Here is a 26,000-nt window from a genome sequence, read left to right as displayed (position 1 = left end):
TTCTGTGTGCACAAACAAAATAAATCTTAAAAAAAAAAGGTAGCAAGAGGAAAGGATAGACATTGTATAATGATTAAAGAAACAATACAACAGTAAAACTTAACAGTCATCAATATGTACTTACCAAATGAAGGAGCATCAATATATATCCAGAAATTATCATTAAATATGAAAACAAATACTGGCAAAAATGCACATGTAGTTGGAAACTTCAACATACCACTTTCACAAATGGATAGAAATGGGACAGAAAATAAATACAGATAAAATAGCTCTAAATAAAAAAACTAGAACACATAAGTTTTTAGACATATATAGGGTAGGGAACAGCATACCAAACAAAGCTGAATACACATTTTTCTCAAGTGGACACAGATCATTCTCCATGATTGACCTCATACTGGATTACATTATTAATAGTAACACAGTTACAAAGAATAAAAATCATATCAAGTGTCTTAGCTGACCATATCAAAGTAGAAAAAACTATGAAAAGAATTCCTCTAATATAGAAAGACTAGGGAACATACCACTCAAAGCCACTTGGTTAATGAAGAAAATAAAGAAAACATCAAAAAGTACCTTGACAAATGATAGGGAAGACACATCTTTCTAAAATATATAGGACACAGCAAAATCAGTACTAGGGAAGTATATAGAAATAAAGGACCACATCAAGAAATAAGAGCCCAAATTAACAATCTTGTCTCTTATAAAGTAATTCTTAAAAGAAAACCAGAAACCCCAAGTTAGTAGAAGGAAATAAAGAAAAAAAAAACTGAGCAGAAGGAAATTTTGAATAAAATTTTCTATGAAAAACATCTGTATTCATTTAGAGAATACTGAGTAAATTAATTTCTAAATCACATGAAGCTTTGGAGATGAAAACTGAACAAGCAGTCAGTTTACTAAGAGTAGCAGGTTAGTTGAAATACTTCCCGAAACTGACCTCTGCCTTCCAGATCCACAGTGAGCCCCTGCTTCACATGGTCCTGGATCAACTGAAGTGTGTGCTCAAAAATTTCCCCTGCTCTTGCTGTCTCCACTGTAAATGGGTCTCGTGGATAACGGAACAGAGCCAGCAGATCACTGGGATTGCGAGGTTTTCTGAAAATGACAAGATATTACTATTTGCAAGACAAAGTGGGTGGAATCTTAATCACATATCTGCTGAGCATTTAAGAATATGGTTCCTAAAATTTGAGAATGGATGATTTGCCACCAGAATACCAATTTTACAGAGTGCTATGTTTCTTGCTTTAAATGTAAGCAACAGTGCTGAACTCAAAAGATAAGATTTAAATTAATTAGTCATTGAATTAGTATTTTTCTTTTTATATGATTTATTTATTTATGCATTCAGAACTGGCCAGAGGTGCAGGGGTGGTAAGAGGATTCAACAGAGACAGAGTGGGAAGCAGAATAGGCAGATTGATGAAGTAACCTGCTGAGGGGAGCAACAGGAGGTCCAGGAGAGGTCTGCAATGCCATGTGGATCACCTCTGGGGCAAGTGGGAATTGACCTCATGCTGAAGTGGCCTTAGCCTCCCAGTGCTGTGCTTAACCTGCTGTGCCACCAGGGAGGGGCTGACTTAATATTTTTCTATAAAATCTAACATCTATGGTGGGAGTTCTAAATGTGTAGGATGCAAGCATATATTCTAGGGGATTCAGTAAACTTTTCAAAGCAGCATTAAACACTTAGGTTGTGGGTCTTGGCACTTTCTATTCTTTCTTTCCCTAAATTTAGCAGCCTGAAAATTTCTCTGAAGGGCTGTTCTCTTCTCTACTTCTATATTTTAAACTTCAATTCTAAAATTACTGGCATGTTAATCTCTTTTACTAAAGAAAAATTGTCTTCTGAATGGGACAGTGATCTTGTTTACCATTGTATCTGAAGTACCAAGCCTGCTGATCAACACATTAGTCATTTAGACATATCCGGAGAGTTAAATAGATTAAAAAGAATCTTAGAGCACATGGAACAACTGTGCTGGCACATGGTTGAATTGGTGGTGGAAAACCACAGGGGTTGCAACCAAGATGAAAAATCATACATTGTACAAAAATGAAGAGCATTGTAAAAATTAAAAAAAAAAAAAGGTATCTGAGATTTGGGTCAACTGAGACACTGTATTTCATGCCTGGGATCATAATAACTACTATCATAGATAAATAGTAATGATATTAACAACTCATTTTAATTGAGTTATTTTTATGTGCTAGACACTGTGAAACACTCTATTTCTATTAGTCAGTCCTCCTGGAAAGCAAATCTGTTTTACCCAAGTTTTATATGCAAGAAGCCTGAGGTATACAGATATTTAAACTTCCCCAAATTCACCCAGATAGAAAGTGATGGAGTGAGGACTCACAAAAAGAATATAAATAGGTTGTATGACTCGAGGACTAAAGTTCTTGAGGACTAAAGTTCATGACCCCACACCATCCTGTTTGTGAACAAACAGTATTTGATTATGACACGTCAAGGTTTTTCTTTCTTACAAAATATTGTAAAATTATATATTTTATTTGTCTATGAAGACAATCATCATGTTTTCCTTAATGTATACAGGTGTTGCAAAGCAGCTCAGTTACTTTTATCAGGGGACTGGACATTTTTCTAGTCCAAGGAGAGTATGACACATATTAAGACAAACCAAAGTGCTACATATCCTAGCAAAAATTGCCACTGCGGGTCAACAGTTTATAGCCAAATGTTCAATATGACAATCACACTGAATCCATTGATTTGTAGGAACACTGACACTGACTGTTAGTTGTTGGCATCACAGACTCCACTATGTGATATTTACTTGGAGGTCATACAAAGTGGGTCTGTGACATAAATCACTGCCTACAGGAAATAATTTCCCTCTCTTTGTAGCTGCCTGACAATGACAGTGAGCCCAGGGAGTGACACATTCACACAGACTGAAGAAAATACACTTTGGTCCACTTTTCTTGTTGTGACTTAAAAATTAAACAGAACTGAAGTGAAACAATTTTGTAATAAAAACAAAATAAATTCTTACTGTGAAAATAAATGTCTTCGTGTGGAGTTAATTGCACTGTCAACTCTCTGTACAGCATCAAGAATGGATGATTCAACAAAGTCATCACCAGCTTGTCTTCCCTGTATTGCTTTGAAAATCAATTCCATGATTACAAATATGAAACAAATCTTCAAGTTAGGAGTAATGTGAGAAAATGATGTTACAATAATATCTAAATCAATAAAAATGTAACATTGTGTCCACATGATACTATCCATTGCAGAGAGATAGGTAATTTACTCTGAAACAATACCAGCATTATTTGGGTAGTTAAGCACTCCTAAATATGTTTCTTCCAAAACAGGTAGAACTATGTGAAATATTTTATTTTTTACAACACTGATACCAATGAGATTCAAGTGTGCAATAATTCATTTTAGGGAAGTTATGAAAAGCATATCTCTTCACCCACCTTTTTTTTTAATATTAAGCACTAAACAAGCCATGTCTCTATGGAACAAGGGGAACTGAACTTTCAGGAAATAATTCATGTGGTTTCTATAGTTCTTTAACTTATGATCTGTCAACATGAATATTATAGATATAGGAAACTTTTCATTTAATGTTGACTATACTCTACATATTAAATCTTCTTCAGATGAAATATAGCCTTTAAAGGGAGAAAAAAAGATGCCCCATGAAACATCATTGATAAATATTTAAAACACAAAGGAAAAACAATAAATATAAGTATTAATCTGTATTTTTTCTATTATTAAAGGGATGATAAAATTTATATGAATTTAAAGCAATAACTTTTTAACACTGTTAAATACTGAAAACATGTTTAGTACATCTTTGAAAATAATGTTATTAAGGAAAAATAAGGCATGAAACATGCAAATGTACAAAAACAACCTAGTATGAAATTACATATATATATATATATATGAGTTTATATACTATTAAATATGTATATAACAAAATATAAAAATATATATGTATTTTTAGACTTGACTCCTACAACAAGGAAAACAAAAGCAAAAATAAACAAATGGGACATTAAACTAAAAAACTTATGGGCGCTGAAAGATGCCATTAAAACTGAAGTACACCCTACTGATTGGGAGAAAATATTTACATATAATAGATATAATATCCAAAAAACTCATACAGCTCAACAAGAAAACAACCCATTCCAAAATTGGGCCTAAGACCTAAATAGACATTTCTTCAAAGAAGACATAACAGGCACATGAAAAATTGTTTATCATCACTAATCTTCAGGAAAATGTAAATAGAAAAACCACAATGAAGTATCACCTTATACCTGTGAGAATAATCCATATCAAAAAGACCAGTAGCAAAGATGAACACTCCTGCACTGCTGGTAGTAATGTAGTCCGGTCTAGGTCTCGCATAAATTCATATAGAGGTTCCTCAAAATAATATATATACATCTCAAAATAAATCCTTCAACACCACACTTGTTATCCACCCAAGGATTCACAAAAATTAATTCCAAAGGGCATATGCATTCCTAAATCCACTGCAGAACTATTTACAAAAGTCAAGTTACAGAAACAAGAAATATATCCAATCACAGATGCATGGATAAAGAAGATGTGGTAGATACACACAATGGAAAACTAGTCAGATATGAAAAATGATGAACTTTTGCCATTGCAACTACATGGATGGAACTGGAGGAAAAAACGATAAATGTAATACCTCAGGAGAAAGACAAATACTGGGTGGTTTTACTTATGTGAAACATAGAAAAATAAAGCAAAAGGTGAGACAAAGCTAAACCAAAAGAAACCAAAGAACTGCTAAACTTCAGATGTGAGGTTGCAATAGGGGCAGAGAGAAGACAGAGTACAAAAGGAGAAGGAAGTAGAATAAAGTATTTTGAAGGACTCTGGGTATGCGTTGGGTGGGGTGTAACATTTCATCTGAAAGGGTGTGAACCTATATCTCTCAATGTTATGTGGAGTGTAAACCAATATTACCACAATGGAAAATAATGAAGATCAGAACTGTCATTATTATGACCTTACTTTTAAGAGTCTGGAAGGATGGTATTTCCTTTTCTAATGTAAAATAGGTTGAACCGACTATAAATTATCCAGATAACTGATTGAAATAAAAAAATTAGCTTGATTATATAAAACTATAACAAGTGACTAAAAATAGGTTATATATATATATATATATGTACATACATATATATTGTATATACATTATATATACAAATAATAAAATAGATCTCAATATTTTCAATTCCCAACCCTACTCATAATTAATATCTTTGTAATGCATTAAGAAAATATATATTGGGCCCTCCCTGGTGCTGCAGTAGTTTAAAGCACAGCATTATGAAGTAATCCCAAGTCATTGTGGGCAGGAGTTCAATTCCTGGATGTGGAGGTGACCCACATGGTGTGGCAGACTTCTCCTGATTCACCGGCTGCTCCCCTCAGTATTGTGTTTCAGTAGATCTGCCTGTTCTGCTCCCTACTCTGTCTCTGGTGAATCCTTTCACCACAACCCCCAACACCTTTGACCTGTACCCTGGTTCTTATATGCATACATTAATAAATCTTTTAAAAAATGAAAACATTTATTAGCCATGTTATTAAAGGGAAGCTCTGATAATTAATGTGCATAACAGATGGTCAAAGTCACTTCAGAAAATGGAATTTAAAGTACCAATACTTACTTATAGCCTTTATAACTATGAAAAATTTAAAATATTGATAATAGCAAATTTTGAAAGGTTTAAGATTTTTTAATGATTTTGTTTTATTTTTATTTAGTGAAATTACATGTATGCACACTCTCTCTCACCCAGCAATCCTTTTGCATTTCTTCATCCAGAGAAATGCACATGGAAATGCATAATGACTATAGATCAGAATATCCATTGCAATTTTATGTGGAATGGGAGGAATGGGAGGAAATTATATAGCAATGGAAGTGTGTATGGTTTTATGGACAGATGCTAAAAATAGTGTTTAATATAAAAAATAGTAAACTGAAATTACCATAAAGTGATTTAGCTAATTTCATTATAGTTATTATAAATACAATGACCATGATGAAACTGGGGTTTGATCATAATAAAGAATGAACTAATAAAGTAAGTAGTTAGACAATGAAATCCTACTCAGTGACCAAAAAGATAATTTTTTGTCAGTTGCAGTAACATAGGTGGTGATGGAAGGGATTATGCTAAATGAAATAATTCAGAAGGAAAAGAGTTAAATATGCCACATGTATATATAGACCATTGAAAGCAAAACAAAGTATAAAGAAAAATAAAAAGACAAAACTTGCAAGGTGACCATAAATCTGAGTTATACAGCATGAGAAGAGGAAGAAAGGTATCAAAATGGGAAAGGGAAGAGCACAATGGGCTTTATTGATGGATCACAGGTACGGTAGGGGTGTGAGAACTACAGAGACTACACTGGAGAGGAGAAATAAAATATGATCCCAAAATTAACAAAGATGTAAGAAAATAAATTAAGTGGGAAATCAATCAAACTTCAATGATTGAGAGAAAATTGAATATTTAATTAAATGTATCTGGTTGTGAAGTGGCAAAAAAGTAAGAATGATTCTACTTTATTCTATTGCTTTTACTTGGAAAAAAGCAACTGAGATCAATCAATCTATACTGGTATATAAGCTGATTTGATGTTTCGACTAACATGTTAGCCTTTTCTCTAATAGCTCTCCTTCTTCCTCCACTTCAAGTATGAGGCATAAATCATGTGTTCATACACATGATGGTTACTGCCATCATCTCTTTGTGCATTATATGCTATCCAAGTCAACTTGTATTTGGAAGAGAAAAAAAAAAAAAAGTAGGTGAGATTGAGATACCACAGCACACAGTGTTATTGAGATGCTACCTGTTAAAAGGCTGGTCACTGTGGAAGAAAGAATTTGGGAAGTGATTTTTAAATTTGAGGAAAACATTTTTTGGCAGGTTAGTCTGAATTTTATTTGTTTGATAGTTTTGCTTTGATTGTATGTTGTAAATTAAATTTTACTATTATAGATATAAAAATTTATAAACATAGAAGTGTACATATTTTCTTCAACTGTTGACTCACTCATAAAATGGAAATATTAAGACATCTTTAACATATAATTGAAGTCTGGATAGTCAACAAATTTGGTTATAACATAAAAGAGATTTCAAAGATTTTTGAAAACTGCATGTCACAGTGCATGTTCACATAGTAACCAACTGATACTGTGTTATCATATCATACTTTTTATGTGACTTTCTATTTCCCTGTATTAATAAAAACAATTGAGATTCATAAAAAGGAGAAAGCAACACAAATTTACATAATATGCAAATATTCTTTGACATAATAAAATTCTAAAGGGCACAAATAAAAAACTCATAAAAGTTGTTTGCACACAAAATCTTAAAACTACACTTAATATATAATATTTTCACATGGAAAATATTCTTGGAAATATTGTCTTTCTCACTTTGATGTAATTTTAGTTATGAGCTTTGATAAAGTTATATACTTTTAAATTTACTTATTCACTTAAATATCGTATTATTCAGTTTGGTACAAATTGCAAAAAAAAAAAATTCTGCAGAACAGCAGTGTATTCTGTAAAGCATATTCAGTTTATTGGGGCACATCAATATCTTATTTGTCTCAAAAACATGTCAATTAATGTCACAAGGGATAGAATGATAAGCATATTCTCAGTATATTTTTTATTTTAATGCAAATTCTTCAGAGGTAGGGAAAGAATTAAATTAATTTCCTTTCTTAAATCTTAGGGTGAATGAGAGCCATCCCTGGTGGCGCCACAGGTTAAAGCACAGCACTAAGAAGCTGAGGCCACTTCCACATGAGTTCTACCCCCACGTGCCCCAGAGGTGATCCCGGCCAGCTGCTCCCCTCAGCAGTATACTTCTACAATCTGCCTGTTCTTCTCCTCACTCTGCCTCTGGTGAATCCTCTCACCGCCCCGGCACCTTTGGCCGGTACCCCAGTTCTGTATGCATAAATAAATCTTAAAAAGAAAAATCTTAGGGTAAATGAAAAGGAATAAGGCCCCAGTAGTTTCAAAATTAATGTATTGAAAGTTGTCTATTGAACACTTACTTTTAAATTATGTCCAAGTTTCAGCTCCTTTGATGACAAGGTCAAAAGATAAATATGGCTCCTTTCAGTAAAAGGAGGCTTAAGTCATTTGATCACCATTATCTCTGTTCCTACCACGTTATATTAAAGGCGTGGACCTGGTTAAGCCACTTCTGGCTTAACATAGAGGAGGAATACTGAAATAAAGCCACTTTCTCTCACTGTCACTCTTACTGCAAAAAAACCCAGACCTTGATCAAAGTTGAGTCTTTTCCACAATGACCAACTGGTTTTCAGAATTCTTTATCTCACACACCCCTTGTCAGAGAAATCTAGCCAGATAATGCAACTCGCAAAACTGAATAGGCTTACTTCCTGGTGGTGCAAAGGGTTAAAACTCAGCAATAAGAGGCTATCCACAGCCATTTCAGCACGAGTCCCATCCCCAACAGGGAAGGTGACCCACATGGCACAACAGCCCTCTCCTGTTTGCCTTGCTGCTCTCCTCAGCAGTGTACTTCATCAATCTGCCTGTTCTGCTCCCCACTCTGTTGCTGGTGAATCTTCTCACCACCCTTGCACCTCTGGCCTGTACCCCAGTTCTGCATACATAAATAAGTAAATTGTAAATTTAAAAAAAAATGAATCCTCCCTCTAGAAGAATGAGCTTGACTATTACTGACACTGACACTCAGTATACAAATAGACATTAATCACCAAGTCATCCATGAACCATCACCATAGTCCTTTGTGTTCTTCCTAAAACAGATGACTGGATCATGTGGTATGTGTGTGTGTGTGTGTGTGCATAGATGTGGTGTATGTATGTATGTATGTATGTATGTATGTATGTATGTATGTATGTATGTATGTATGTATGTATGTGTACATATATATGTGTACACACATGTGTGATGGAATAGTATTCAGCAATCAAAAATGGTAAACTCATGACATCCAGATCAGTTTTTAACTTTTGGAATTATGTATACTGTAAGTGAAACAAATGAAATATCCAGCAATTAGATACCAACAAAGAATTTTAGAAAATATGACATTGTTTATATTTATTCTTACATAATTAAAATAGTTTGGAAATATTAATTGCACTTTATAATTTTCATTCGATAAATTCTATTATCATTCAATTTTAGCCTTGTCAAAACATTACTGAAATGTCTCAATGATAAGATCTATTGCATAGACATGCTATAAGCTACTGTCTATCATTGCACATTTGAATTCTATCATAGAATATAGAAACTCTGTGACAGGAATGACTTAAATGTGTGTAATTCCACTTTTCTGAAAATTAACTATATTTATAGTTATGAATAAATAAGTTGTTCAGAATGGCTAAGTCTGATAATATAATCCAAGTTTCTTTCCCACTATCTTATAGTTCTAATCTTTAATAAATATACCTTGTGTCTTAATACTGACCTATTTTTAACAAACAATAAATAAGTCTTACATATCACAGTACTTAACAGTATGTCTGTATATGTAGAAAATACATACAGGTATGTATGTAAATACACACACATCCATATAATATAAGGTTGTAAGGAAAATAAGTTAAAATCAGGCTTTTTTCACCTTCCATACAATAGATATCTCATACCATGAAATGCTGTGTTTTCTGCCATTCAGACATATAGCAAAAAAACAGATGGGCCTTGCATTTCTAATAAAGTATGGGTTGTATTGTCATGGGGACTTAAAGGGAGCTAGACAGGCAATCAGTTTTCTGCCTCTCAGTGTTGGTGTCTCTCACAGTCTCTCTTCCTGCCTGATAGATGGTCCTCTGTTCAATAATAAAGACCTGAAAAATCCATTGGAGCCTCCAAATTCTCTTCTTCAGAACTGACTGAATCTAGCAGGCCTGCATAAGAGAAAAGCTAAAATTTAATTACATTTTAATTGGAATTAAAATGTATGGCATTCACAAGCTAAATACTATCTAGATAAAGAACTATGTGTACATTTGCCAATATAAAATACCCTAGGACATCCTAAAGAAGAGGATGGATTCTCTACTAAAGCAAACTTATTAAAATTCATTAAGTTTATGAGAACTGTCTTAAACATTGCAAATTATAGAATTTTTCCTTTTGCTATTATAAATGCAATGTACTGAATATCAGCCAAACTGGATTTATTTTATGTATAATGCCCAGATTTCGCTTAGATTTTTATATTTTTTTAATTATGGATTATCTCTTGTATTAATTTCACAAGTTGAATAGAAATGCAAACGACATGATCCACTTCATTCCATTTCTTATACAATGAGTAGAAGTATCGCCAAGTGGGGACATCAAAGTTCAAAAATCCTCTGAAAATGTGTGGACTTTCCCTTTAATTAAGATGACCTGGTGAATGAAAGTGTCTAAATGATAAAATTTTGTGTGATATTTTATATCAACACTTCTCCCTATTCTGCTCATTTAGATTGCATACATGTACACACACAGATAATATATAATATTGTCTTAAATTTATAATTTATTCAAAACTTAAGTTTATATCCTTATATGATTTCTTCCCCTTACAAGACATATTTTAATATTATAAATTATAATTAGTATGAGGTACAGATATAAATTAATTTCCCTTACACCAATATATGTGTCCTCAGAACAAAGTCATTCTTCATGATTAATTTCTTTAAAATGCTTTACCCCTCTAGCCTTATTTCTCTAACCAGTAGAATAGATACATGGCTCACTTTTATTTTAAAATCTGATAAATAGAGTAATTAACACATTTTATCTGAATGTTTTACTTTAAAGTATATATATAAGTGGTTATTTAAACTTCAAACAATGAAATTTTAATGTTGGAAGTTTTAAATATTGGCCACTATGATTACAATATTTGTGTGCAAGGCCCTCCCTGGTGGCGCAGCGGGTTAAAGCACAGCACTAAGAAGCTAAAGCCACTTCAGCATGAGTTCGATTCCCGCCTGCCCTGGAGGTGACCACATGGCGTGGCAGACCTCTCCTGACCCGCCCGCTGCTCCCCTCAGCAGTGTACTTCGTCAATCTGCCTGTTCTGCTCCCCACTCTGTCTCTGGTGAAGCCTCTCACCACTCCTGAGCCTCTGACCTGTACCCCAGTTCTGAATGCACAAATAAATAAATCCTTAAAAAAAAATTCCTAAATAAACAATATTTGTGTGCAAAACTAAATAAAATATATGAGTAAAGGTTTGTTTGTGGTAAAGAGTTCTAGCATTACTGGAACATAAAATATACTAATTTAAATTATAATGATATTTTTCTAAAATGCCTCAAGGATACATTACTATAGGTCTTATATATCACTGAAGAACAGAAAGAAAACTGTGTAAATTTATAAAAAGAAACACAACTCTTATGAATGTTAAATAAGGAAAAACACAAACTCAGAAAATAGCAAAAACTAAGAGATTGTATGTGACAAAGAAATTCTGACCTACAGAAACACTTGCTATTTACTACATAACTGTTATAATTTTCAGAATAATATTTACGGAGAATACATTTTACTATGCAGTGTAACAGAAAATGAAGATAGATGTGCCATTAATAAAATGTATACATTATTATATAAAATATCTAAACAAATAGGTATTTAGATGTTTTATGTATCAGAGGACTGTGTAGGGAAAAGAAGATAAAGCTGAAGGAGGAAGTGATGAAGTGGGTATAGGCAGTTAGGAACAGAGATCCCCTAACCCCTTAAATCTATTTGTCAGCCTGATTGATTCTCTCAGAAAATGGAGAGCACCCTTCCATCCCCCAAAGCTCCAGGTCCATTTATCAGTCTGATTAGAGAAGAGCCCTACACAAGGAGGGTGCCCTTCCAACCCACAAAACAGCGAAGAATGGAGTGTCCTGAGCACAAACACAGTAACTAGAGGCTAGAGCATCAGGCCAAGCTACTTTGGGGAAAGTAGGCCAAGTACTATGGGCAAACTCAATAGACCTGGGTAGCCTAGGAGACCCCATAAACTCCACTGTCTAGGAGAGCACACAGGCCCTGCCAATCAGCAAGAGATACAACACATGGAGCTCAACAACCAAACCCCCACTCCTTGCCTGTTGTGCATATATAAATATCTACTTCTTGGTCTCTCAAAGCTACACACTTGGGCCATCTCGCTTGTCCTTACTATCTGTTAATAAATCTCTTGCTTTAGTGTAACTTTGGTCTGGACTTCGAATTCTTTTCTCAAGGAAGACAAGCACTGAGAATGAGTCCATCTAGAGTCCTCAGATTTCAGGCCTGCTCCAAAACTTCCATTCAAAATTACTGTTCTACATGATAGGAAATTAATGACATCTTTAATGATGAGATTTTATTAAATAATCTTATTTTTAACTAGGTCTATCTTTATAATTGGAAGAGTTGTTCAATTTTTTATAGACTCATAAGAGCTGGTAAAAATAAAAGGGAAAAGAAAAATTGAGAAACCCCCTATGAGACTCCTTTTTCTAAGGTAACCAAAAGTAGGCAAAGGCTTAAAAAAGAACTCCATATGAGATTAAAAAAATAAATTTGCAAAATCCTATTTTAGCATTTTCAAGGTAACCAAAGGGAGAGAGAGAGTGAAAGCCCAAAACAGCACACTACATGCTTTTACTTAAACTAATTTAGTCAATAAGACAAGAACTTTTAAATCCATCTGCTGAATAAAATTACTTCGATGTCAACTCACATGTGCAGACATGCTATGCTTTTCTGCAAAGTTTTCCCCAAGAGAACACATCTGTCAATCGTTACCAGCCTGTCTTCAATTTGTAACCAAAGTCAATGTTTCAGCTCACTTTATTCAATTCTACCTACAAATGGAATTTCTAACATCCATTTTGACCTGATTCATTGAAAAAGGGGAGTTTATCATGTGCAGTGTTATAAATCAACGTTACCTCAATAAAATAAAAAAGAGGATTTTATTTTTTCTAAAGCAATGATACACCAATTTAAATAGTCATCACGTATGCTCATATAATGAAGGGCTCCAATAATGAACGCAGATAAGCTGTGAAGATGCCAATTATGTTGTTCAATTATAAAAGCTTCCAAATATTTGTTCCCATGATGGTAAATCTTAGCCTAGAGTTTGATTGACTTCTAGGATAAAACTCACTGGACCAGTGTATTTAGTGTATATTGAATTTAATTTATTCTTAAATCTCTGACATTAAAATTTGGTTATGAATACATCTTATGTAATATTCATTTCTTAAAATATATAATATATACTTGCAAATCCTTGTTGTTGTTGTTGTTGTTGTTGTTGTTATTATTATTGTTATTAGGTGTTTGATACCCATGAACAAAGTTTACACTTCAGATACTGGATTAAAAATAATGGTAGTGATTAACTCCAGCAATGCATTCTACTAAATGGAATACACAGAAGAACCTTGATAGCGCACTGAATCTGGATTAAGTAGAAACCACCCAAAGATATATCTAAATGCTTACCTTTGACTGTGAGAAACATGGTGGCCACCACCGGGCCAAATGAATTCCGAGCCACACATTCATAAGCTCCCTGATCAGCGTGTCCTGCATCGTAGATGGTGAGTGTGCCTTCACCGTCAACGTGGAATTTGCCGCTCTCGGTAATCTGAACACCGGCCTCGGTAGGGAAAAGAATCGTCATCATCTTACATTTTGCTTGATATTGATTTTAATTGTTTAGCAAATATCGGTGACCTGCTTATCATGTGTCACACACTGGATGAGGTATTATATGATTCTATAGGAGAGTAAGAGGGAAGAGAAAGAGGTTTGCGTTGAGGAGTTTTGTTTCTATCTCCTCTAAATAAACATGATACTCAATAGTCAATGATACACAATATGATTATTTTAAAACCATTCCAATGGATGAATATACTTAATTTCTATAAGAGTTTTGACAACAGGAAAAGTAAAATTTTAAAAAAGAGAAAATTATCATAAATCTACCACTTAACATGAAGATCTTTTCAAGTTTCTGATTTCACTTGAATCTCTTTCTTATATGTATTTATGTATTATATAGCTGCAAAGTTTTAATATATCAGTGCTTTTCTCAATTAAAATTCTACCTCAAGAAGATAAAAATAACTACATGTTATATGAAATATCATTATATTTACTTATAATTAGTATGATTTTTAAAAAGATTTATTTATTTATGCATACAGAACTGGGGTACAGGCCAGAGGTACAGGTGTGGTGAGAGCATTCACCAGAGACAGTGGGGGGAGCGTAACAGGTGGAGCCATTGAAATACACTGCTGAGGAGAGTAGGAAGGGTCAGGAGATCGATCTACACCATGTGGGCCACCTCCCTGACTGGGAATCAAACTCTGCTGCAGTGCCTTTGGATAGCTTCATAGTCTAAGCTTTAATTATTTGCACCATCAGGGAGGGCCCTTATCTTCTTTTCAAAGATAATTATTGCCAAAACTCTCAGGTCAGCCTATATTTTATTAAATTTGCTATGTCTCTGAACTCGCAGATAGATTCAATAAATTCCTTATCTGCCTAATTTAGGCAGTTTCTGTTGATTGTAGCAAAAGTACCCTAAGCTATACACTTTCAAATTTGTAAATTGAAAATAATTGCTGTAAAGATGGAATGTGATAGTACCTGGCAATAACTGGTGTATGGTCAATCATATCTCAATCGATATTTTTATGACCATAAGTTACCTTTTAGAAATTATACTCAGAAAGTTTGTTGATGTGACTATAGATATTTAGTACAATGTCAAGTAAGGCTTTAGATGCTCACCAAAATGTAGATTGTCTTCCTTCCTGTTTTACATACACATTACTTGAATTATGTTAGAAAATTTGAAAGAAATTATATAAAATATTCAGATTACTAGAGAAAACATGAACTTAAAGTTTCATATTTGAGACCCCTAGAAAAATACTTTTTTAAACATCTTCATTTTACATTTTGTCAAAAATTTTCCTTAAAAACAGTAATTCAAGTATATGCAGCTTAATTTAAGAGCACAGGGATTTGAGATCAGTTGTTTCATTTTGATGAAAAACTTACAATAGAAGAAGCAGTACAAATATGAAAGGATATGGCTCAGAGAACAAAATTAAGATATATAAATAAGGAGCTGCTATTTCGTTAAACTCATTTAAGTTTTAAGCCACAGAATCACTTTTCTTCATATCACTTTGTCTTAATACCAAGCCTTCACCCCTCTCTTATTTCAGTTAATGATCTATTTCAATCCACTTTGGAATTATTACTTCAAAATTGTCTCTTGCTAGCTACTAAAACTCTTGATTTACATAGAGTATGAGCAATTTTTCCTTAGAGGAATTTTGTAATGTTAAGAAGTTTCCATCACCAGACAAATGAGAAAGGTTAAATTTTATCAAAGCCCTGAGACAAAATCAGATAGAGTCACTTAACAAAGGGTAAGTAGGCAGTGAACCTGTTTTCGTGTGAAAGGTATTACTTGCTAAAAAAAAAAATCACAACAGTAATACATCAATAATAGAACCATTACCTCTGTTTTATTGAGTCAATACACCTGTCAGTGTCTTTAGTATTACTACATTTTTCACTGAGATCTTACCTTATTCCAAGTAATTATGGGCTGTGGCTCTCCTTGAGCATGACATGAAATGTTTATATTCTTTCCAACCTCTATACTTGTATCCTGAGGTAGCTGAGTGAACACCGGGAGAGCTGTGGGTACAAGCCAATATAGTGTCATATTAATATCATCATTGTCAATATGTGTCAGGCAAATCAAATATCATATAGCTAGATGTCCTTCAGTGATTACATGATTAACAAAGAGTGGTACATTGCACCATGCAATATCAATCAGTCATAAAAGAGGTTATTGGGGCCCTCCTTGGCGGCCAACAGTTTAAAGCACTGCATTGTAAAGCTCTCAGAAGCCACTGAAGCATGAGTTCAATCCCTGACCAAGGAGCTGATCCAATGGCATGGCAGGCCTCTCCTGACCCACCCGCTGCACCCCTCAGCAGTGTATCTCCGTAGATCTGCCTGTTCTGTTCTCCTGTCTCTGATAAATTCGTTCACCCACCACACCTCTGGCCTGTACCTCAGTTCTGTAAGCATAAATAATTTAAAAAAAAAGGTTATTGATAAATGATTTGCTAACCAAAAGCATAATTGATACATGCATAATATGGATGAAGAATCACAAGGTAGTTATGACAAGTGGGTAAGAAACATCCCAAAATGTTTCATGTGTATGGTTCTATTCAATAATATTTTTAAATGGCACATTTTAAATAGAATTAAAAAAAACAGATTAATAATTGACAGGATTTTTAGTTCATGGTGCATTTGAATCTTTCTGTATAATTTCTTACAAGTAAAGGTGAATGTGAAATGCCCTAAAATAAACTTCAATTAAAATAAATCTATGTGAATATGAAAAGTTATAACATGCTCTAAACTCTGGTTGGTAGCAAGTAAGTTGAAGCTAAAGCAGGGGCTAAAAAGGAAAAATCATGTTTATTATGTTCATTTCTTCATTTTGAGTGGATAGTAGAGGCTTTTATCTTGATGTCTTTTTGTATGACACATAAAAATATATGCTTAGGTCAGAAATATAAAAATTCCTCTGCTCTTAAAGTAAGAATAGCATTTTGTCATAAACCAGCTATACATTTATTTTAACACATCTATTTATTTGGTTTTGTTGAGATCATGCTTATAGATTTCTGAAAATGAAGATGTGCCAATGTCCCTCCTGGTTCAACCAAAAAATAGGTAACATCTCACACTTTACATCACCTAACCACTTTCACCTGTCACAGCAGCTATTCATTACCATAGCTTATCTATCACTTATTGTTTTTAAAAAATATTTAGCATTGACACTGTAAAATAAAGCCTCCTCTCTCCACAACTCGTCCATCCCCTGACTTAGACTTCATCTGGAATCCTAGGAAACTTCCTCTTTATTCATGTTGGCCAACTTCCCTAGTTTTATTCTCTTTCTTCCCCAGTCAGTATCCCAAGTTTCATCACCTTTAACACTCTCTTTCCCAAACTCCCACCTCTTACTCTGTTGTTCAGTTCAATATAATTCCATTTCTTTCTTCTCACCTGTCACCCGAGAATATCTGGAGTGATCATATGACCTGATTTGTCAGGGGAAAACTGCCCTTGTCACTTGAAGTCCTGTTTGCCAACAATATAAAAAAATCTAAGCTTTTACTACACTTTTAATTTATCTACATCATCTCTCAGTATACCTTTTTCCTACAAAATAATGACATCTTAAACATACTTCACAGAGAAAATAGAAGCCATCACATTATAAATTCATCAAAACCCTGTATCCCTTCTATTTAATAGGTATGACTTTCTATACATTCATTCTTATCTTCCAATATCTTTCAATGACTTTTTTTTCTAGATATGTCTTACACATACCTTGTTAGATTTTATGATTTTATTATTTTTATTTTATTGTATTATAGTTAAAACAGCATGAGATTTACCCTAAATATTTTTTTTTTAGTTGCTAATTGATGGTATAAAGTTTTGGTTCAACAAGATTTAAATAAGCTCTAGAAATCTGCAGTATAATATTGTATCTATAGTCAACAGTAATGTACTATAATCATTTTTACTAATGCACTGTCTCACTACTTTAAGAAGCATCTTCTTAAAATAAAATTAGGTAGTTTGTTACTGATTCACAGAAAAAATATTTTTGATATCATATGTAATGACCTGGCTGAAGTTCTATTATTTCTTGTAGTCTATTTGTATATGGTTTGAGTTATGTATGAGGGAAAATGTATCACATATGTATACTAAAATTACATCAGTTCCTTATAAATTAATAATTTTATTTCAATTTCCTTTTTTTTTTGCACAGGCTGGGATCTTCCTTTACAGCATGAGCAAATGCAGTCTTCTTCTAATTCCAGAGGGAAATTTCAGCCTTTAACAGTCTATCAATTTTTCTGCAAGAAAACTGTGGGTTGATACAGTACTAGAGTTATAGTTTTCTTGAATTTTTTTAAAGATTTATGTATTTATGCATACAGAACTAGGGTACAGGTCAGAGGTATGGGGGGATGAGGAGATCACCATAAACATTGGGGAGCAGAACAGCACATTTCTGAGGGGAGTAGGTAAGACAGGAAAGTTCTGCTGTGCCATGTGGGCCATCTACCTGGCCAGGGATCGAGCTTGTGCTGCAGTAGCTGTGGACAGCCTCGTAGTGCTGTGCTTTAACCCACTGTACGACTAGTGAGAGCCCTTTTCTTGAAACTTTTTAACATTGATGATTTCATCTTATTACTAAAGATGATAAATGTAATGAGTTTTCTTTACATTTAATATAATCATAATTTATCTTCCATAGGTCTGGCAGTAAATATAGTTGAACAATATTTTGTATAAAGACTATTATGAATTTTTTTCTTCATACACTTTACAGTTAAAGTTCAGAAATATTCTTTTTCAATTATCTGATATAATCCATGTTTACCTTAGAACATTTATATATTTTTTCTGCAAATTAACTGCCAGATTTTTTACATTGTAACATTATGTAAATTTCAAGTGATCATCACTATACATCAATATCTATATACATTACATTATGTTCACTAGAAAAAATATATTACATATGCTTATGCAAATGAATCATATTGCAGATTTTATATTGTGCCTAAATATGCTATTTGGGTCTGGCTTTAATTAATATATCTTTATTACACATTTTACTTTTTAGTAAGTTTAGCACTCCTCAATTATATTTCTTTTTCATAATCCTTCTAGTTATTCTTTCTTATATCTCTTAGGTGCAATGATTTGTTTCTCCAAATTTATATTAAATGATAGTGATGATAGCATAAATTGTTGCTTGGCCTATTTCTTTGTTTAATGAAGCCATATCTTTTTTCTATTAAGGAGGATTCTAGTTAATGAGTTCAGTAGATCTATTTTATGATATCCTTATATGTTAATAAATGTAATAATAATAGACCTATTGCAATAGTGCGGTGCCCAGAAAAAGGGAAGGTACCAGGTTCTCTGCCCCACCCAAGGGAGGGTGGGGTTTAGCAAGGAAAAAGCAGAAGGGACTGAAAAGGAAGGAAGAAGGATGTAGAGCCAGAAGTAGACCTGGAGAAGGTACATGGAGCAGAGAGATAAATTGGTGAACTCATCCTACCAGTTCCTCTGAGCTGGGGCCCCAATATTACACTGAGGGTTAGAGAAAAGCCAAAAACCCCAAGGCCCCACATATCTGGTGATATATCAAACCTGGCTGCTTAACTCCACCTTTGTTCTCAGCATCCTCCTTGTAGTCGTGATGACATTATGCAACTTTAGTCCCTGTTGCCTTAGATCTCTTTGGCCTTAGATCTCTATGGGATGAGTCCATAAACATTTGTAGAGTTCTTTCAAGACACTGTTTCCCCCCAACACTATGTCACTGAGAGTTTTTTTTTTTTTTTTAAAGATTTATTTATTTATTTGTGCATACAGAACTGGGGCACAGGCCAGATGCTCAGGGGCGGTGAGAGGCTTCACCAGAGACAGAGTGGGGAACAGAACAGGCAGATCGACAAAGTACACTGCTGAGGGAAGCAGCGGGCGGGTCAGGAGAGGTCTGGCTCGCCATGTGGTCTCCTCCTGGGCAGGCGGCAGGCGGGAAGCGAACTTATGCGGAAGTGGCTTCAGATTCTCAGTGCTGTGCTTTAACCCGCTGCGCCACCAGGGAGGGCCGTCACTGAGAGTTTTTAAAGAGAAATACCGATTTTGAAAAAGCCTAGAAATATCAAGCAAGTAGGATGTGAATTGTCAACCATCCTGTTGGAACAGCAGAATTAGATATTGGGCTGTGTGACTCCATGTCCTACTTGAACAGGTCCATTGAATCACTGATTGGCAGGCTGTGCCATTATATCCCATTCAAAGAACTTAGCAATTAGCACTATACAAGACAGAACAGAAAGCATTAGATATTGACTAATAATTTGTCATGTCTTGGGGCAGCAACACTGGAAGAAAAAGCTCAGGATGTGGGAACGTTTTCTCAAAGTCCATGTGGAACAGTAAGAGTCTTAGAGGGGCTTCACCAGATGTAATGAGCAGCCCCCATCCAAAGGTAACCCCATATTTATTAGAGTCAAATATAAGGTAGGGCAGGTATGTAGGGTGCAAAGCACATTATATCTAATATAAGCCAACTGCTTTCAGAAAATACTGGCTTTCCAGTATGGTCTCTATACAGGAATTTTGGGGTTGGTGAAAGGCCCCCTGTGTGACCCTACAACCAGCTGACAAAGAGGAACTCTAGCCACCAAGATTATTATCTCTGAGAACAAGGGGCCTAGGGATCCCACAATAATTGCCTTATAATTCCTTAGATTTGGGAGACCAAACGTCTCATGTGTGCAGCTAAAATGTAACCCATTCATACATGTGCTGGTCCACTACAACCCAGAACACACTATAATAGTTCCCCCACTGTCTCACCAAAAACACTTAGCCCTTAAAAACCTTCTTGTAGCTTCCCTCCCAGAAGCAAGTTAAAATTCTTCCTTTCAGGCACTGACTACCTCATGTACTGTCTTTAAATAAAAACCCTCCTGGTTTATCCAAAACTCTCAGGTGAATATTTTCTCATAAAGTGTCTTTGAACCCATAACGCTTGGAAGATTCTGTAACAGATTCATCAAATGTCTGGTAATGAAATCAAGATTTTTATACTAATATTGATTCAATAATAAAATATATTAAGATCATTATTGTACTATTTTTAAACACTTTGGAATAAATACCACTAAATAGTGGACTAATTTTTTATCTCACTACTGAAATATTTATAAATTGTGATTATATTTATTTGCATTTCTTCTCTTTTGATATAGGAGATAGTTTTTTTTTTTAATGATTTCTTGGTTGTCATCAAGATTATGCTTGCTTTTTAAACTAGTTTCTGAGGTTCATTACTTTTCCAATAATTTATTTAAAGATGTGATGATTTTCCTTACTGATAGATGGTTTTCCTGCGCACATGCTTTTATTTATCAGACATAACTTTTTCACAAGTTTAACATTCATAATAATTAAAAGTCTATGTAGCCATACCAGAACAAACATTTTGGTATCTACAATACCCCAAATTTCTCTTTCACTGACATGTTCTATTTTGATTTCTATCTCTTTTGGGATTAGTTTTCCTTATCAAGTTTCCTTGAATCTAGTTTTCTATAAAATTACTGTTAATGGTTTTATCAAATGTTCATAATACATCTGCATTTACTTGAGTAAAAATACAAGTGAAGAAATAAGACTATCAAAGTTTAGAAGAATTTCTGAAGTGAAAATACAGTAAGGAACATAAAGGATAAACATAGCAAAAACAAAAAAAGTAAATAAAAATGTAAAGAGAAAAATGAAAGATCTAGAAATCAGACTGAGTGATCCAACAAGTGAGTGTTCCTCACACACTAAAGATCTCACAAACATCTTATTGCTAAAACTTAGTGAGAACCTTTAGAGCTATTATTTATGTTGTTTATATGTGGCAATGTTCACAATAATATCAATTAAAATTGAACATTTTAAAATGTATTTACTTATTTAAAATGTGTTATTATAAAATCATATATTTACCGATAAATATTTTATTCAAAGTATCTTACTTTTTAAAAATAAAAGTAATAAGTAGAATACTATGCTTATAATTTTTTAAATGTTTGTAGAATAACTGCCTTTGTACTCAATATTTTTAAATTAGTCATTTTGGTTGAATTATATGAATAAAATGTGAACTCACAAAAATAAGTATTTTCAAGGCATGAGACTTTTTTAAGATTTTTCAGGTAACTGAAAATTTTGATACAACACTAATATTGATGACTGCTAACTTCATTGTCAACTTTTTTCATCACACATACTACTTACAGGGTCCAGATTTAATAAAGGTTGTATTTCAATAACATTCATTTTTCAATTAGCTTTTGGAGTTTTGTTCAAGAAAAATTAAATTTTATATTTAAAAATACTATGTAAAGTATGGTCTCTTTTTAGTCAACTACTTTGTTATCCATCCTTATATCTATCCACTCACTCTCCCTGCTAAGTTAGCTGTCCTAGATCTCCTGATATTGGTATGTATAAAGAAAAGTAGCTGCAATGAAATTTACTTGTTTTAATCATAATTATCTTAATTGGTGGATTTTGTACTATATATTTTTACCATAATCATAAAAAATTAAGTTTTCCGTGACCACCCCTCAGTCTTTGCCTTATGCTCCCTCTTCCTCAGAGTGTTCAGGATGTTCATTAATGCCCACTAGTATTTTAAAATATTTTACAGACTCAAGATAACTGTTATGTGAACATTTAGTACTGGTTTTTATTTTCTGACTTACTTCCATGTACAGTGGTTGCAGATAGCTTCATCGTGCTGTTGTCTTAACCAATTGTGTCACCAGGTAGTGCCCTCTCAATTGTATATTTTTGTTTCTAATTTCCTTAACATAAGGCCAAATAAATATTTATTGTTGATATCATGAAATATATCACCAATGCTTTCCTCTATGTATTTTATTGTGCAGGGTGTATATCTAAATATTTAATGTTGAAATTAAATATTTACATTTTAAATTAAGTGTTTACATTTGAAATTTACTTTTTGTATGGTGTTGACAAGCAATTCACCTATATTCTTTTACTTTATATGTGGCTTTCTAATTTATTTTAATTAATTAATTTAACTAAGGTAATATTGGATACAGCCAAAAGATAATACCACCAAGTGCACCCACAACCAACTGACCCATATTCCACCACCATAGACCATTTTTCTTCTTTCCCTCTTTGTTCTTTTACCTCATAAACACCTCTCCCCTTAGTGTTTCATTTATGTAGTCAGCTATCAAGGGTTATTTTTTTTTTCAGCTTATCTTTGTATACCAATTAAGTTATGTTATATTCCACATATTAGCGACCCATCCAGTACTTATCTTTCTCCTTGTGATTTTACTTAGCATTGTCCTTTCAAGTATCATCCATCATCCATGTTGCTAAAATTGAAGTGAATTTAATTTTTTTTAATCACTAAGTGTTATCATGTTATGGCTATATACCACATCGTCATGATCCGCTCATCTGCTCCGGGGCATTTAAGTTGTGTCCATCATTTAAATATAGTAAATGACACTGTAGTAAACATGGAAGTACAAGTTTCCTTTCAAATTAGTGTTTTTTTTTAATTTCTTGGGTAGATGCCAAGGAGTGAATTACTGAGTCGAACAGCAGATCCATGTTTAATACTTTAAAGACACCTCCATACTGCTTTTAATAGGAGATGAACTAAATTTTATTCCCAAAAGCAGTGTAGGAAGTTTTCCATTCATCTACATCCTCACCAGTACTTGTTGTCTCTGTTTTTTTTTTAATATGGGCCATTCTGACAGTGTGAGGTGGTATCTCATTGTAATATTGATTTGCATCTGTCTATAAGTGATTGTGAACCTTTCTTTATGTGCTGCTGGCCACTTAATGTCTTCTATTTATTACATCTTTCTTCGTTTTGTGTATTTTTTTTTTAATACCTCGGTTGTAATCCCCCTGGACTTCCTACTACCAAGTCACACTTATGCCATCATCATAGTCCCGAGCTCTCTCTCCACCCCATCCCAGTTTTGATCCCAGTTCCCTTCTCCACCCCCAAAAAATGTCTCTGGTTTAGTTGTTCATTGTTTCATTTTTTTCTTTACTCCAGTTGCCTTTTTTTTTTTCCTTGTCCCTTATGCTGCTGCTATGAGTGTAACCATCCAGTATTTTTCTTTTTTCTTTCTGGCTTATTCCAGTAAGCATGCTCCCTTCCAGATCCATCCACGTTGCTGCAAAAGGCATGAGTATATCCTTTTTAGTTACTGCATAATATTCCATTGTATATGTGTACCACTTCTTTTTTAATCCAGTCCATCACATCAATCAACAGAAAAATAAAAATCATATGATCATATCAATAAATGCAGAGAAGGCATTTGACAAAGTTCAACACACATTTTTGTTTAAAGCCCTCAAAATCCTTGGAATAGAAGGAACATTCCTCAACATGATAAAAGCCATGGATATGACAAACCCATAGCCAACACTATCCTCAATGGAGAAAAGCTGAAAACTTTTCCTTTAAAATCAGGATCAAGACAAGAATGACCACTATCACCACTGCTCTTCAACATATTACTGGAAGTCCTACCCAGAACAATAAGACAGGAAAAAGACATACAAAGAATCCAAATCGAGAAAGAAACAATAAAACTATATTTGCAGACAATATGATAACTTGCATAACTCCATAGAAAAACTAATCAAAAATAATTAACCAGCTTAGTAAGGTAGCAGGGTTTAAAATCAATACACAAAAGTCAGTAGCCTTCCTTAATGACTTCTTTAGAGAGACTATTGCTCTTTCAAAATTTTTGTAGTACCATTTATTAAAGTATGTTTTACCAATAATAGTAGGCTAATATATGCATGGATCTATTTCTGGATTATAGATTCAGTTTCATTGGTCAGGTTTATATTTTTGTGTCAATATCATATTGTTTTAACACTGTTGCTTTATAGAAAAATTTGAAGTCAGAAAACATGATACATCTATTTCTTTAATTTGTTCTTAAGGCTCTTAGGGTTGGTTTGCAATTTTAGGCCATTTGTTATTCCATATAAATGTTGACATTGCTGGTCTATTTCTGAAAAATATTGTTGTTAGTTTGATGAGGACTGCATTAAATGTGTGTATTATTTAATGTAAGGTAGTAATTTTGGTTATTTTGATTCTGTCCACGTGTGAGTGTGTGCTATCCCTACGTTTTCTTATATTGCCATATAAAACCTTTAATAACATCTGACAATCTGTTACATAAGTACTTTACTTTCTTGGTTCTGTTGATTCCAAACTACTTAATTCTTTTTAAGCAATTGTAAAATGAGTTATTTTCTTAATTTCTTTTATTACATGTTCATTGGTTGAATATAAATAAAAACTCTGGTTCTTTGTATGTTTTTTTTTTTTTTTGGTTGGCTGCGTCTTTATTATATTCATTTATTGTTACTAATAAATGTTTGATGGAGACTTTAGGATCATCAAAATATACCATATTTTCTGCATATAGGAATCCTTTACTTATTTGCCTACTTAGATTCCCTTTATTTTCCTTGTTTGTCTGATATTCTGTACTCTAGTACTAACTTCTAGCACTAAGTTAACAGAAGTGGTGACAATGGGCATCCTTCGCTTGTGCTGGATCTTATGGGCAACACTTTCAGTATTTCACCATTGAGTATTATATTGTCTGTTGGCTTATGATGTATGGCCTTCATTATATTGTAATATGTTATTTCTATTCCCATCTTGCTTAGAATTATCATAAACGAGTGTTGAGTCACCTCAAATGCATTCTGTGCATCAATTTATATCATAATGCTGTTTTTATCTTTACATTTGTGGGTGTGGGTGGTATATAACATTAACTGATTTATTGATATAAAACAACCTTTGCATCCTTAGGATATCAACTTGATTATGGTATATGAGCCTTGTAATATTCTGTTGGATTCAATTTGCTAGTATTTTGTTGAAAAATTTGGAATCAGTGTTCATCATTGATGAATACTGAATAGAAATGGGTATATCATTAAAAGTATTAGGGAGCATTCTTTCCTTTTGCATTAAAAAAGAAGAAGAAGAACCTGGAGCAAGGTGGCACTAGTTCATGTTTTAATGTTCTATAAAATTCATTTGTAAAGCCATCTGGTCTAGGGTTTTTGCTTTTTCAAAGACTTTTTTATTATAAATAGCATTCTTTTATGAGGTCAAGTAGATTTACATA

The 26,000-nt window shown here is 33.5% G+C and overlaps 1 protein-coding gene across 1 annotated transcript in view; it reads right to left on the bottom strand.

Annotated features, from left to right (window-relative positions):
• The window catches only part of PXDNL (peroxidasin-like), a 418,186-nt gene that overhangs the window by 82,002 nt on the left and 310,184 nt on the right, over positions 1–26,000 (bottom strand). Inside the window, exons 14-17 of the mRNA XM_004680042.2 lie at positions 15,713–15,825; positions 13,603–13,759; positions 3,036–3,144; positions 950–1,107 (exon numbers count right to left, since the gene is read on the bottom strand). Of these exons, the coding sequence (XP_004680099.1) occupies positions 950–1,107; positions 3,036–3,144; positions 13,603–13,759; positions 15,713–15,825 (537 nt within the window). The remainder of the gene's footprint in view (positions 1–949; positions 1,108–3,035; positions 3,145–13,602; positions 13,760–15,712; positions 15,826–26,000) is intronic.

The sequence above is a fragment of the Condylura cristata genome, unplaced genomic scaffold (assembly GCF_000260355.1).
Source record: "Condylura cristata isolate star-nosed mole 26May11 unplaced genomic scaffold, ConCri1.0 scaffold00009, whole genome shotgun sequence".
Lineage (NCBI taxonomy): Eukaryota > Metazoa > Chordata > Mammalia > Eulipotyphla > Talpidae > Condylura > Condylura cristata.
The sequence above is the reverse complement of the archived record's forward strand: the minus strand, read 5'-3'. Positions and strand labels throughout refer to the sequence as shown.